Source organism: Takifugu rubripes, chromosome 8 (genome assembly GCF_901000725.2).
Source record: "Takifugu rubripes chromosome 8, fTakRub1.2, whole genome shotgun sequence".
In the NCBI taxonomy this organism is placed as follows: Eukaryota; Metazoa; Chordata; class Actinopteri; order Tetraodontiformes; family Tetraodontidae; genus Takifugu; species Takifugu rubripes.
In genome coordinates this window covers 15418395-15433635 of record NC_042292.1, presented here as the reverse complement: position 1 = coordinate 15433635, position 15241 = coordinate 15418395, and the positions used below count along the sequence as shown (strand labels likewise).

General features: G+C 48.9%; 1 protein-coding gene across 1 annotated transcript; it reads right to left on the bottom strand.

Moving 5' to 3' along the window:
* Window positions 1-1931: 1931 nt before the first annotated feature.
* irs4b (insulin receptor substrate 4b) lies at window positions 1932-15192 on the bottom strand. The gene is made up of 2 exons (XM_011606632.2): window positions 10722-15192; window positions 1932-5899 (listed from the first exon to the last, which is right to left on the bottom strand). Exons 1-2 carry the CDS (start codon window positions 14851-14853, stop codon window positions 5895-5897), a joined length of 4137 nt encoding a protein of 1378 aa, XP_011604934.2. The 5' UTR covers window positions 14854-15192; the 3' UTR covers window positions 1932-5894.
* Between the last annotated feature and the right edge of the window lie 49 nt (window positions 15193-15241).

Genomic DNA, 15241 nt, shown 5'->3' with positions numbered 1-15241 from the left:
CAGGTGAAAGCCTTTGCGCGTCCTCTCTAATTAGGAAAACCATCTGTTTATATGGGCAAGCGGTTGGCAGGGGGATTCCTGGGAGTTCTGATGCACTAACTGACAGAGATGCTAATAGCTGCGCTAATTGCCGAAAAGCCGCGTACGCAGGATCCACGCGATGAACTCTAAACGCGGGCCTAAATTTGCTCACATAAACACGCGCAATCGCATACGCATTCAGGCCACCACATTCTGGAGGGTGTTTTGAAACTCTAGCACCAGTCTACATCCCCAGTGGGCGCACCGATTCATCCATCAGAAATGAAACTCTAGTGGGTCACATGCTGGCGTTGAAATGCCCCCCCGCCTGGTGCACCAGTCTCATCTTATCGCAGTGAACAGCCAGTCTCTTGCCCAGGAGGTCTGTCAGTCAGCAAGGAAGCGATAGAGCGGAGAAATTTGTCATGTAGAAAAGAGAGGGAGTGCAATTAAATAAGAGAAAAGCCAGAACACAGCCTAGATAGCACTGCTGCCATGTTGCACTGGGGGCTGTGGAAGAATCAGCAGAATTGGTTCTAGGCCATGTTCTAACCAGCTATCTTTGTCTTTTATCTGCGGTGTGTGCCGATAAATACTGTAGATATGTCAGTTTTCATAACAAATATTTCAGGTTGACCGCGACGCGTGTCTTATCTATGCACTGCGGCTTTAGCGCTTGTTCAGCGCGTGAGTTCCTGCAAGGTATCCTGGAAAATGGTGTCTCCTGAAATAAAGAAGGAAAAAAACCTTTTCTTTCAGGCCGGATACCGTAACCAAAAGGCTCCCTCTGACGTGCACAGAGGAAGCTTGTATTTCATCAGACCAAAGGTACTGAATGGCGGTTCCAGTGCACGTGGAGGGCAAAGTGTAACACTCTGTGATTGCTTTCTTTAAAAGAACTCAGCTGTAATGAAACAACTGATTGCAGCTGGTGTCGGATCGGTGGTTTAGCCCAAAGAACTTGAAGAAATCTGTGGAACTTCTGGTGATGAAGGAGATAGGAGGGAAGAAAATGGCTCGGCACCATCCCCTAACATGGACGAAGCCTCTTCCTCTCAGCTGACTGCTTCTCATGACTCCGATGAACTTTGGTTTGTTTTGACAGTTGGACTTTGAGACGCTGGACAGGTCACCTGGGCCGGACAAACAGCCCGCGTCATCATCTGAAAAAGCGTCAGCGGATAGAAGAAAGCGCTCGCTTCCTCGTCCACGCCGAAGGCCCAAGGGTCAGGGAGACGCTATAAAATCCACAAATGATTATCAATTTAAGGGAAGGAACTGCAAACATACACGCTTCCCTGACAACATAATGAATTTCCTGTTGAAGACATTATGGCTGGCTGTAAATGGTATCAATGAACACGAGAGATTAGTATACAACAGGACGTTGAATCGGTATAAAACAGCTATCGCTCAAATTTATCAAAGCTTGAGTCAGTTAGGGTTTGATTAAACTTCCTCCAGTAAAAATACCTAAATTTACATTGAGGCAATGTGTAGATCTATTGGAACCGAGGAGCCAATATAGCATTTGAATCAAGTGACAGAATAACTCTCAGTTGGACTGAATTGGAATTAGCCTCCATGCTAATGCTGCAGAAACTGGACCTTTTTTTGTTCTTTCGGTAGAATGTGTCCATTCCGTAGCTCCCAAATGTCTTCTCAGCCCTTCACAGTTCTGAAGTCAGCCTTCTCCAATCCAAACATTTGACAGTTACTGTGTCAAAACACACTTGAAGTTAGGCATTAGTGTGTTAAGCAAACAGCCCTCTCCTGAACACCCACAAAGATTAACATTTCTGCTCCATTTACATCAGATATTTGTCTTCAGTGACGTCAAAACTCTTGTGCTTATTGGACGAGAACTCCGCTTTGTATTTCGAAAGAACAGACAGCCGAGACCACCACGGTTACATGAACACATTTTATTGCAATAGCTCTATTGAAAGCAAAAAAGTTCTGATAAATATAAACACTATGCCGATGTTCAAATCCCCTCCTGGTACCCCCTCCTTACCCCCCTTCCCACCATGAGGAAAGAAAAGAAAATTATAAACAGAAAAAAAAAAAAGCGCCACCTTCTGTGGCACCGATCATAACATGAAAAAAAAAAGCGACAAGTTTTCCTTATTTACAGGATTTCCACTGCTGACAGTTTTCTTTTTTATTCATATACGGGATGTACGGCGCTGGAAAAATAATGCACATACGAAGGATACACACCTCCACGGTACATTGTCTTTAAAACTCTTTCCTGTAAAGCTAATCAACGACAGCATTCAACTTTTTAACTAAGAACACGGGTACAGCAGGGGAAAAGAAGGGACGCGCTCTCCCTGCCCACTCCGTTTGAACCCCCCCACCCCCCCACCCCAACGTTCGGATTCCACGGGGTGAAAATACAAACGTCCGCCATCAGCGGCCTTTTCCAACTGTACTACACAGCAGCAAATAAACTGTAATATAGTTACAAAAAATAAACATTAGGCAGAGGTCGTAACCCATTTCTTTATACAAATAACTGCAAAATACCTATGTACTCTTAAAAAAACTACCCTCGTGTCGCTTTGGGACAAACCGCGTTGTCCCAATACAACACCAAAAACAAAAATAAAATGGTTATTTTCCATCTGTAAACTAGAAAACAAACCAAAAGATTAGAAAGGGAAACTAATGATTGCATAACGATGCAGTACCCTAAGTCTTCTCTGTGAGGATTATATAGATTTTTATATACACACACATATATACATATATATGGGTACATATATGTGTATATAAAAAACATAGCTCTCATTTCACCACCCCAAGAATATAAAACAAAGAGTCGTAATGGCTGATTTTCAACAGAGTGATAGATTGTAATCATTGAGGACACTTTGAGGTTGAATTGTTGCCCAAAAAAAGAAAAAAAAACACAGATTCTCTAAATTAATTCAGTCATGACAAAAATATCAACAAAAGGGGTCAACATTAGACACTTTTGAATATTTCTTCAAATAAATTATCAGGAATCCTATATCTATTTTTTTTTTTGCAATTACTTAAAAAAAATACAGCAAATCTTTTATTTCCCCTAAACCCCAAAATAATTTAAAATAGACTCAATTCGGTTCTTTGTTCGCTCGCTAGGGCGAGAGGACAACATGGGAAATTGTTCGTAATGTACATTAAGACACGTCATAGGCTTAAAATCTAGGAAGAGCATCCTGTGTGTTTGTTTAAGTCGAACCTGTTAAAACTGGAGCTGCTGGACAGGATGAGCTTTGTCATGCTAACCCTCCATGGCGTGGACGTTCGCGACGTCACGTCCACGAGGAGCCTTTGCCTAATTTTGGCGCTGGATTGACGAGAGCAATGGAGGCGATGGAGAGGCAAAGAAGCAGATTTGAATGAGATGGGCAGTCTTGGTGCCACTGACGCAGGAACGCTCCACCAGTCGTTCATGCAATGATTATCGAGCAAGTTCTACTAAGTTTCAGGTTCACATAAATATCAATTAAATATCTTTGGGACTGCGGATGTCGTAATACTGAAAATGGGCGACGAGCTGGGGAAAAGCAAATGTAATCAGGATGCAACGCAAATAAAGTCTTTGGTGCACGTCATATCTGGAACAGACATAAAAAAAACTAACAAATATAAAAATATACAAAGAGACATGGTATCCGCTTTATATATATATATATATATATATATATGTGTAAAAGAAACAAAACAAAAATTCAACCTATGTGATCATGAAATACTTGTTTGAACCCAGTTTTCACTGCAGTGCAGACACGGAACTGCCGATTCTCTTCCGAAAAAGAAGCCCGCCACCACGACCGTTACTTAGAGATACCTCGCTTTCCCTGCAGGAAGAACGACAATCGTGTCCCGCACAAAAGCCCAATGAGTCTGACGGGCCTCCGTCCTTCCAAACAAATCAGAGACAACAAAAGGGAAAAAGCATCAGCACCAGCGCAATGATGCACCAACGCCGAACAAAAAAACGGGTATCGGTTTGCCTCCTACGAGAAAGTGTCCTCGGAGAGCAACGCTAGCTGAAATGCTAAACGTGGGCATAGCGCTCTGTCAAAGTGTGAGCGAGAGAGAAAGGGCAGCGAGTCGCTGCCACCGATTGATGTCGGTGTTTGATGCCTGGCCAAACGCGTGCGTGTGTGTGTGTGTGTGTGTGTGTGTGCGTGCGCCTGAGAGCGTGTGAAGTTGTGACAGGGCAAGTATGGCCAGCACGCTGCACCTGCGGCTGCAGCTCCAATCGCTGGAGCCTCTTTACGTCACCCGGAGCTGATGACGGATGCTCGCACGCAGGTCTGAGTGCGTGAAAGAGAAATGCTGACCGTCATCACGAGACGCCGAGGGGTCAAGCGACACGGGGTCACACAAGAGTTACACCCCCCGACTAGAAAGGGTTGCATGACCACCGTATGTGCGTATGCTTTACAAAAACAAGCATGCGAGATGTCACGCGACTGCAACAGGAGCCTCGTTCAGCGTCTCCTTCCTATTTTTCGGTTCACATCGGAGTCTGCGTGAACGTCGGCCGGAATTAGCGAGCTATTGCTAGCGAGTTGCTAGCTATTAAGACCTTGTTATTCATTTCAGTCACGCTGAAAGCAGATCAACACTTCTTGTTGCTTTCTCCCCCCCAAAAATGTCTCAACAAACGGAAATAAAGGTCACCGTGGCCCCGCTGTCTCTTGTGAATCTGAATCAGTGTGTTAATACTGTCCGATTGTGGCGATGTGTACGGAAATAACCAGGCCATTAGTTACACGTATGAGAGAAGAGTATTTACAGCTGTTGGACTGACATTCCATCAGATAGTGTCAAACAAAATTCAGCAGTGTAAACATGGCGGTGGTTCCTGCACCTCTTAGGAAGCATGTTAGCCAGTGATGTTTAGGGTCAGTGAACTTGGAGAACAATGAAAAACGATGCAGGGATTTCCCGTGTCAAGCTCTTGGTGGGACACTCAATAATATGTTCATATATAGCTCTTGCTAAGCAACTTTAATATTAATATGTACTGAATGACAGTCACTGGTTAGCATAGCTTAGCATGGGTGCTGATTATACTTTTGAATTTTACCTTCCTTGCGTTTTCCTTTGAAGACATCTGTTACATAAAGCGAATTTCTGGCAAGCTTAGTTGGACCTAGCCCGATGAAGCCCAATCTGCACCACTGACATGACGAGTTAAAGACACCAATTTAAAATAAAACATAAATAAAGTAATGCATTAAGATTTGCTGCTGTAACTACAGTGTAATAAACCCATACTGGTGTCGTACCATTGCTCCGTTTGTCACCGTACCTGAAGAGAATGGGAAAAGCTAGGGTACCTGTGCTATACTGAGAAAATCGATTTCAGCCGTAAGGTGTACCATTTCAGTCCAAAACTAAACAACATTGTCCACAACGTAAAAGCTAGGTGGTACCGGGTTGATTGAATAGGGTAAAAACAAAAAAAAAAATTAAATAAACATGAAAAACAAAGTCTGTACCTTAATGCCTTTTATAATACTCCAGACTCCCTTTTGGGTTGAAGCAGAACCAAGGTTCAGCTTACTGATGACTGGCTGCTGAACACTAGGGGGAGTAGCACAAACCCACAGCATCATTTGGGGGCAAACATTTTCTATTTAAACAAATCACGATCTGCATATTTAAAAAAAACAAAAAAACAACAACGATGAAATGCATTTTTCTTAAAAATTGCATGGATTCTTGTCTCATGTTGTTTTCCGGTTCTCAGTTCGGGTGAGGAGGTCACTGTTGAGGGAGAACGAACGTCACAGGCGAGACGGGTGTTCGAGGAGGAGGAAGAGGAGGTGAGGAGAGCGGCGGACCTCGTTTCATCCCTTTGCTCAGTCTGGGAAAGAAAATCAGACACCGGTAAGTCCACCATTTTGATGGGGCTGTTATCAAGACATGTGATGGACAATATGAACGTCAACAGTTAATATTTAATCTGTAAACCAAAACTGGTGAAAATGAGTCAGTGGAAACTCTCGCCAACTGCTCAGTATTCGAGCAACTATCTTTTTACCATAAACATTCTCTAAACATTTTCCTTCTTGTAAAATCACAAATACGTATCAAGTAAATGTCCCACGCTAAAAGCAAAAACCTGGCTGATAGAAAACCGCTGTGGTTGTCCATTCACCTCGTTTGACCCCTCCTGGCAGACAAAGACGCTGGAATGTGGCTGGTTCACCAACAGTGGTTTTGCACTGACAATATTAATTGTTCTGTACTATTCTGAAGCTGGGGGGGGGGGGGGGGGGGGGGGGGGTGCGCGTTTTTCTGCCTCGAACCAATCAGCTTTCAAAAAAAAAAAAATCCACTGCAGAGGAGACAAAAACAACGCTAAATGTGCACAAATGTCGGATATGCTCCCGGGATTAACGGGTGCGGAGGTGTGTTCGGGAAAACGCGGGGCTTGGACGTTACGTCCGACCTCGGTGGCAGATCTGATCCGTCACCCTCATAAAAAAAAAATAATCAAAAAAATCTGTTTGTCGGGTAAATAAGTCATGGTGGACGCTGAACTTTGGAGTCGCTGCCAGCAGACGCACACGTTTGTTTCCCGTCCTGCTGTCAGCTCGGCTGTTTTGGTGGCGGCCCGGCGGCCCGGCACGACCCCGCCGGTGGCTGCTGTCCAGTTGGGTTATTCCACTGACAGAGAGGCTTTGTCTGACACAACAATAGCATCAACACGCCATAATGCAGACGCTTTAGCAGAGGGCACCGGTGGAATGCCGCCCCTGTGTTTGTAAGCCGCGGGGATGGAGGGATGGAGGGATAAAGTGACGCGCAGGCGGACGGAGGACGCATCATCGGATTCTGAGAAATTACAGGGGAATAAAAGCAATCTGGCAAAAGCCAACAGAAAGAGGGAGAAACAAGATGGAGGTCAGCGCCGACTTTAAAATTAAACAATGCTACTTTAAAAAAAAAAAAAAAAAAGGCTAAATAAAGAGCTGTAACTGTAGAGGGATGATGACAAATGGGGCAGCGGAGCGGTCCAGGCCGCTGTAAACCTATACACGTTTCAGAGCTATTGGGATATTTCTCAGTTACCGATACCTGGGTCATTTCAGATCGCAGCTGCGCTCGCCACCGCCGTGGTCAAAGCGGTTCCTCTGGATGCTAAACGTGCTAATGCTACTAGATTAGCCCGCTCCACCCCTGAGGTGCCCAGAATACTTAAAACGTTCCTTCTGATCTTCCTTTACAAGATTGTCTGTCGTGAACCAAAAGCTCCCCCAGATGCGCTCCTGGCAGCCGGGAAAGCGGGGGCAGCCCCCGGCCCGCCGGGGCCGAGGATCAAAACAACGCTTTCAGGACGCGAGCCAGGCTGACCCGAGTCGGCCCCGGTCACGGCGGATTACGAAAACATTTCGCCACACACCTGCGTCGGTCAAGGCGCGGGCAGGTGTTCAGACACACAACCCTGTTCTGGCCCAAAACACTGTCCACCCAGCTGGGACAACAGGAGAAAGGAATCATGGGATTCAGGAGATGGCGTAACGTGTTGACCTAGCAACGCGGAGCAATAGCAAGTTGCAAGTTTTGCTCTAGCAACAACCTGGTTTAAGGCACAACTTTTATCATTTGGCTAAACAAGAGCACCTGCTGGTTCTAGCTAGTTGAGCCCAGCTGAAGGCTGACCCATAATATAAGTCATGGGTAGACACCGTACAGGCTGCTGCTGATTAAGATTGACAGGAACGGGATGGAGACGGGAGATTACGTGCTGCAGAGCCACCAAAGGAATTTCACTAATCCAATATTAAATGGAGCATGAAAAAAAAGTACACAGATTTTTAAGCGAGAAAGAGTCCGACATCAAAACAAAGACGACAACGGCGTGTTCGACACACACCTCAAGTAAAGGAGCATCCCAGTGAGACCCAGCTTTGTCTTTCCAGTGAGTTTGAGGGAGAAGGCGAGAAAATACCCCCCCCCCTCAAAAAAAAACTTAAAAGAACTGTCGGCTTAGAAGGAAAGCAAGAGAAACGGGGGAAAGAATGACAAAGAGGAAAAGGAGCCTCTGACTCATGCTCGGGACCACCTATGAAAACTCCCAGAGTGCCACAGTCAGCCTGCAGAGCCCACAGTGTTTGGGTCCGTTAATTACTGATCAGACGATTCCCGCCGAGGGAGCGCTGCCCCTTTGGTCCCGTAACACGCAAACGCACCGTTTACTTTCGTGGGAAGATCTTCAAAATGGTTAGATGAGCCGTTAAAAACCCAAACCTCTTCCAGTCTACAAAACATAAATCAATAAAAAAACACAGTTTCAGCACTCTTACATCCAACGTCTCCGGGGTTAAAGGTTCAAGTCCTTCTTTAGCGCACGCTAGCGCTGCTGCCTTCATGGAGTCCCAGGACTCCCAGCGAAGGCCACCCATGTAAAAGCCCATATAGCACGTCAGGGCTTGGAATTAGCTGCTCATCCCACAGTGCAAGTTATTTTTAAGATTATTAATCTGCTAAATGAGTGTGACATACAGAGCTCCCACCTCTCTGGGCCTTTGAAGGGCTGCAGATTATATAAAAATGCTCCGTCTGCACGCGTGACTGTTAGCATGTCATGTGGTTATCTAAGTTTAAGATTTCTACATGCTACACACAAACGGGGGGGGGGGGTCCTGTTACCAACATACCCATAAATTCACGTCAGTCTGGAAATAGATGTGTAAATTTAGAAGGGCTTGGCTGTGGAGGTGGGAATGAAAGTGTAAAGGGCAGTATAGTACCATCTTCTGCCCCCCCCATCGCACTTGGCCTTACCCTTTTTACCACCTCGTGTCCACTACGCGGGGGAGGAAGAGGGGGAAAAGGGCAGGTTCCCACCACGGTCACTTGCATTAGAAAACTTCCTCTCCAGGTTCAACTTTGACCTTTAACCCCCCCCGATCAAATACTACTCCGTGCTCCTGCCTTTGCCCTTTCGTGCCGACTAAAGTGGGATTTGATATCCGTCTGTCAGGAGACAATCTGGGATGAAAAATGCTTGCACGTCAGCTGTGGCTTTAATTAAAATGATTTAAAAGAACCTGGCACAACAGTTATTTCATTTGGCAAAAAGGATCCAAGTTTGTCTCGTCTTTTTATGCCGACGGTGCAATTTCTATTCATTTCAAACGGGAATTCGATAATCAACTGTGGTCCCAGACAGCTGGAAAGAAACCTTCTCCGCTCGGTCAATGATGCAGGTGTGCCTGAATCAATTCAACACTGCGGCTGAAAGGAAGTGCATTCCTGAGAGATGATGATGATGCGTTTCCTCCCGGCCCAGCTGTCTGCCTCAACACGCTAACGCCACGATTAAGGCGCCACATCAAAGCCTGCCTGCAGCGAATCAGCATGCAAAACACACACACACACACACACCTATCTAGGCACAGAGTGCAACTATAAACACACCGACACAGACCCGAAACCGACTAAACCGATTAAACGGTCTGAATGTCACCGTGTTGAACAAATGCGGACAATAGGACGTGATTGAGCATCAGCGAGCGCGCCGACATCGCCCAAGACCTACAAAACATCATCTCCACTCAGCGCCGCCGTGAACACACGAGTCAGAGAACCCTAACTCACGCTCCTGCACACGTGGCGGCAGCAGGACGTTACGGGGATGGGAAGCGAGGGGCAAAGAAGGGACGAGAGCGTTTAGGATGAGTAAAATGTCTTTGTTCTGCAGCAAAAAAAACCCAAAAAAACGCAGACATAACGTCAGCATGACACACACTTTGTGTCTGAGCATCTGTATATAGTAACATCAGTGTGTGCTGATGTTGCCACCCCCTCCTGGTAATCTGCACGGACATGCATGCAAAGCTCGGGGGCAACAAAGAAATCATGACTGATGTCATTACAGCTCTGAGCATGTCGCCCAGATCGGGCTAATCGAAGCGGCTTTGCATTGGGAGGGACAGTAAGCAGGCAGCAAGCAGGCAGTAAACTCAGTTTCTAAACCGGCGCTGTACGTTGGAGCGCTCCTGCTGTCGAGAGTTTCCTTTCCGCAGATGTTGAAAAGTGCCTCAAATGACAGCTTTACAGCATACAAAAGACTCTGAACGTCCACACGCCCACGCATTAATACACTCCGCACACATTCTGGCACAAAGAAAACAGCAGCACGTGCACAGACAGGCACAGGGAGACATCAGCAGCCACAAAAGACGGAGACGGGGGCCTTTTTGGGCTGTTTCACTCCACACTTGACCTCAGATAAACCTCCGTTCATTCAGCAAGCGCGTTGTCTGCCCATCTCCTTGTAAACAGCAGGCAGACAGACCTCCAGATGAACCGCATATTTGTGCCACTTCCTGTACGAGGGACCATTTAGCCTAGAATTCAGCTTCCTGGACAGATACCTTCAAAGATAGCCGGCGCGCAGCCTTGTCGACATCACAGAGTTCCTCCAAAATAGACTGACCGAAGGAGCTGCAAATTGATACATTCGAACTAATAATAGCCTCCTGCAATTAGTGTTATTTTTTGATATAAGAGAGGAAAATATCTTTGCTTCAACTTAACTCAGATGCGGGAATTCGTTCACGCAAAGCATCGTGTAATATGTGAGCTGTTGTGTTTTCCAGAAGCACAAGATCTTCCTGCAAAATGTGACTGAAACAGTGCAAAATGACACAATACTCGAGCGTGTATGAACTCACCCTTGGTTGTTGTGGTAACTACATCAGATTTAGTGAAGTCTATACTGGCATAGGTTCCATTTTCCAGCGGAGGCGCCGCCCCTGCTGCCGAGCTCCCGTTACTGCTACCAGCTCCTGACGCCGCGGGTGCCGCGTTGCTCCCGTCCTCTCTTAGTTCCAAGGCAATATAGTTCAGGCCATTCTGATAGCCAACAGAAGAGTTCCTACACGTTCTACCCGCTCCAGCCAATGAGGACGTGGATGCTGAGATCTCAGAGTTCGTGCTGATTTCTGAGGATCTAACTGCCGTGTGAGGAGCGGCCGCATCGCCCAAACCCTCCATCGACATCCACATATTGTCAAAAGATGCTGAAGTGGCCCATTTGGAAGCCTGGCCCTCTGTCACGTAAGATCCGTTCGAAGCTGTGTGGTGGCCTACTGATGATGAAGGGTCTCCACCCCCGGGTGGAGTTGAATTAGATGAGGAAGTAGAGGAGAAGGTCTCAGAGCTGTGCCTCCTCCTGCCTTGAGGATCAGCGCGAACCACCTTGGGCTCCGTTTGGTGTGTCGGCAACCTGTTCGGGCTCGTCGGAGGGAGAGTAGGAGAAATCGATGAAGAGGAGGAGGCGGCCGCGTGGCTATAATGTCCTTCCATCACACACAGGTGCTGCAACATGGCTGTAGGGCTCGTTTGTGCCCTGTCGTTTCTGCTGAGGTTAAAGGTCATGTCTGTGTATTCATCCCCCATTGACCTCCAGTGCCCACCAGATGGAGGGACGACAGGTGAGCTTATTGCTCCTGGATTGCTCGCCAAGGGTCGTATGTAACTGGGCGGGTTCCAGGGGGCAACGAGGCTGGGTCTGGGAGACTGTTTTCTCTCCAAACATTCTGCGCTGTCCTGATTGGCTCCAACTTCCACACTCATATAATCCTGGTGAGTTTGGGGCTGGGGAGGAGAACGGCGATGGTCATTTGATCTAGTGGAAGCTGTGCCAGACAGATGGTACGCAGGAGGTTGTTGTTGTTGAGGGTAATGTTCCCCAAACTCAATATTAATGTATTCTCCTGGACTGGAAGCCTCTTCAGATGAGCTGACAGGAACCGACGTGTTGATGTTTGCAGATGCCGTGGATGGCTCACTGACCCGCAGCGGACCGTGGAAACTTCTCCTGCCTAAAGGGAGCCGGTTGGGCCTGACCACACGCCGGTCAGCCATCGCTGCGGTCGCGTGGTGTGCTCCGTAAGGGGGCGGGGGGTGAGAGGGCGTGGAGGTGCCGCCGCCGCCGCCGCCGCTCCGTTTCTCCGGTGTCGTCGCAGAAGCCGTAGCCACTGACGCGTACACTGGCTTGGCAGGGGAACTCATCGGAACGTACTCGCCGTACTCCTTCTCATCCCTCTGTCTGGTGGGGGCTTTATAGGAGCGAGGGAGGGAAAAATAAGGGCTGTAAGACTTTGAGGTGCCTTCAGGTGTGCCGGGCATGTAATAGCTACCGCTCGCTTCATTTGAGAGCTTGCGTCCTCCACTACTGCTGTACGACATGTCCATATATTCTCCGTTTTCAGGTCTCTCTCCCACGCTGTCACTGGGCACACTGGAGCCACTGGGAGGACCGGGGGATCCCTGCCGTGGTGAAGGGGAGCTGCCGCTGCCACCAGGGAGCATCATCATGTAGCCATGAGAGTCTGTGGAGGACTGGGACTGGGACTGGGGGCGCTGTGCTGATTGCGTACCTAAAGCTGGACTGTGAAACTGGGGGGAATGGGAAATCGGATGAGAATAAGAACTGGGTTGCATAGGCATGTAGTCAGGAGCAGTCTCCCGTGGCGACGCAGCCACACCGCACATCATTGGCATGTAACCGCTGTCTTCCTTGGCAGAGGAAATAGGGGCGCGCTCGCCTCCAGGATCCAACCGGGAGAGCGCGCAGGGACGGCTCTGCTGGCTGTGCTCGGAGCAGGAGCTGTAGTCGGACCGGAGGGATGAAGATGAGGACGATGGCCCGCCACGGAGCAGCCCGCTGCCAAAAGGTAAGGCCACGTCAGACCCCTCGTCCAACGAAAAGTTAGTTTGGGTCATTTTCTGGTAAACGGCCACTCCAGATCCACCTGTTGCGCCGCCAGCTGGTCTGGAGAAAGAATGAGTCCTTCTCCTAAGTGACGATGAAGAAAAGCGTTCATCCTCCGCTGCTACCAGGCTCTCCTCCCGTGGTGTGTCGCACCCACTGCTGTTTCCAGAGCACACGCTGGTGCCAAAAACCTCCCTGTTCCACCCCATTGCCATGTAATCATTTAGACAGTTCTCTTCTCTGATTGGCGGGGTGTTGCCAAGAGAGTCGGGGGTGTTGCTCCGCACTCTGAAGTACCGGAAGTCACCGGGACTGGAACCATACTCATCTGAAGAGTTAAAACCACCGTCAGAGGGTGAGCCACATATCGAGGCACTTGATGGGCGTGTGAGTGTGTCCGAGACTGAACCGTGGCCACTGCTGGAGGAGACGCTCACGGGGCTGGTGGTGGAGGGGAAATGAGATACGGGTAACGAAGCGGAGCGGGCATGGTACGTGGAAGAACCAGGGATGGCCCGAACATAGCGCCCGCCGCCGGTGCTCGTTCCGGCGTTTCCGGTGGCGACGCCACTGCCGCTACTTCCGCCGTCCGCTTCCTGGCGTCCATGATGGGCACGTGCAGCATTGAGGTGGAGCAGACTTCCCGTGGTGGAGCGGAACGGTCGGTTCATCGTCCCCTCACCTTCGCTGGACGTTCGAAAGCGATAGCCACTCGCTCCAGAGCTCTTGCTCGACGGGGGGGTGCCAACAACCGACTCTGTCCTTGACCGCCGCTGCAGACCCGTCTGGCTTGGTGGCAGGTTGCCCAGGTGGCGCCGCGTCGTGATAAATGACATGGGGTTGGAGCCCGACGACTGACTCTTACTCCTGGGCCGAAACTCTGCAAAAGCTTTCAGGGCTTTCATCATCTCCAAGATGGTCTCGTGCATGTTCTGGGCTACCACCGAATCATCCACCTGCATCCATATCTCACCTGGCCCAATAGAGGAGGAGCGGCCCACCTCAATGAAGAAAAAGCTTTCTGAATGTCCACAACGTCTGATGTTCATCAGCTGGAGGTTAACGCAGGGAGTTTCAGAGTTTAGCTTAACGAGGTGAATGGTTTTACTTGAGAGGCATAAGCGGTAGACGCCTGTGAGGTTTTTTGTTTGACCCAGTCCTTTAGGTTTCACATTGACCTGCCACACCTCTTTAAAGACAGTACCAGGGGTGACCGTACCGTATCCATCATCTAGATCATCAGAATCCAGGTGCCCTTTTTTCCCTTCGCTCATCAACTCACTGACAGCTACATACCAGTCCTCTTGCTCTTGCTCGTTTTCGGCTACAATAGCAAAGTATTCGTCCTTAGTATAAAGGGCAATGAGGTGTTTGTTTTTGGAATCCGCCCTTTTGTTCACCGTGAAACACTGGTAGAGGTAAATAACCCTTTTAGGGGGAGAAGGTGCGACGGCCCCGCCGCTAGCGGCGGCTGCCGCTGCAGCGGCGGAGCGAAGGCTGTTCCTGAATTTCTTCTCGCTGTCGTAGTACTCCAGACGGCTCGGACCGAGCTGGCTGGCCGCACGAAGCACGAAGAACCTCTTATGACCATGTTTTTGCTTTCTCAAATAGCCACACTTACGAATATCATCCACAACGTCCGAGGTATTAGTGACGTTCACCGCCGCGAATACGTGGCTGCCGCTGCGGCTAGTAGTGGGGCAAGCGGCGGGGTCTTCGGCGGCATGTACCTGGCTTAGAGACGAGGAGGAGGGTTTCCTGCCCGGGGACCCAGCGGTGTTTTCTTCGGAAATATGCTGTTGTGGAGGCAGCTGGTAGTGTTGGTGTTGTTGATCCTTTGGCGGCTGTTGGTAGCTGAAGAGTTGATTGTGAAACTGGTTGGAGGGCGGTAATTGTTGATGGAAGCGAGTGCCGCCGCCTCCTCCTCCGCCGCCGCCGCCGATATTTATTAACGGGGAAGGGGGTTCCCCGACCGAACCGTCTCCGTTTGCACTGGCGGCCGCAGGTTTCGTCCCCACGTCCCTCTGCTGCGTCTCCACCATCAACATCGCTGCCTTTCCTTCTTGGTAATTTGTGAAATTTGCCATCAGAGAATACAATCAAAGGTCACTTTACTAGCAAGCTAATCCGAGTGGACCCAGACCCCATTCTTATTTTGGGAGACGAGCTCCCGAGTCCGGCTAGGCCAGCTAACGTTGACTCGCACGGCTCAGATTTGCAATCCCCAAACACCGGCTGACTTATCCCGTCAAAAATACAAGTCCGTTTACCGTTTTAGCAGCGAAGTGGGTATTCTAGCGTGGACCCGTTCTCATGGACAGAAGCTTACGGCGTGCAACATGACCACGTTCAGCAATATTTCTATAATCGGGAGGATCCGGCTAGCTGGAGTAGCAATCCGTTCCTTCTCTGTACACATCTCTACGGGCCAGAGCACAAACAACACATGACCTACTGCGTCACCGGCCAAATAGG

Coding starts and splice junctions, on each gene's coding strand:
- irs4b (XM_011606632.2), bottom strand. CDS start 14,853: ATGGCAAATTTCACAAATTACCAAGAAGGAAAGGCAGCGATGTTGATG.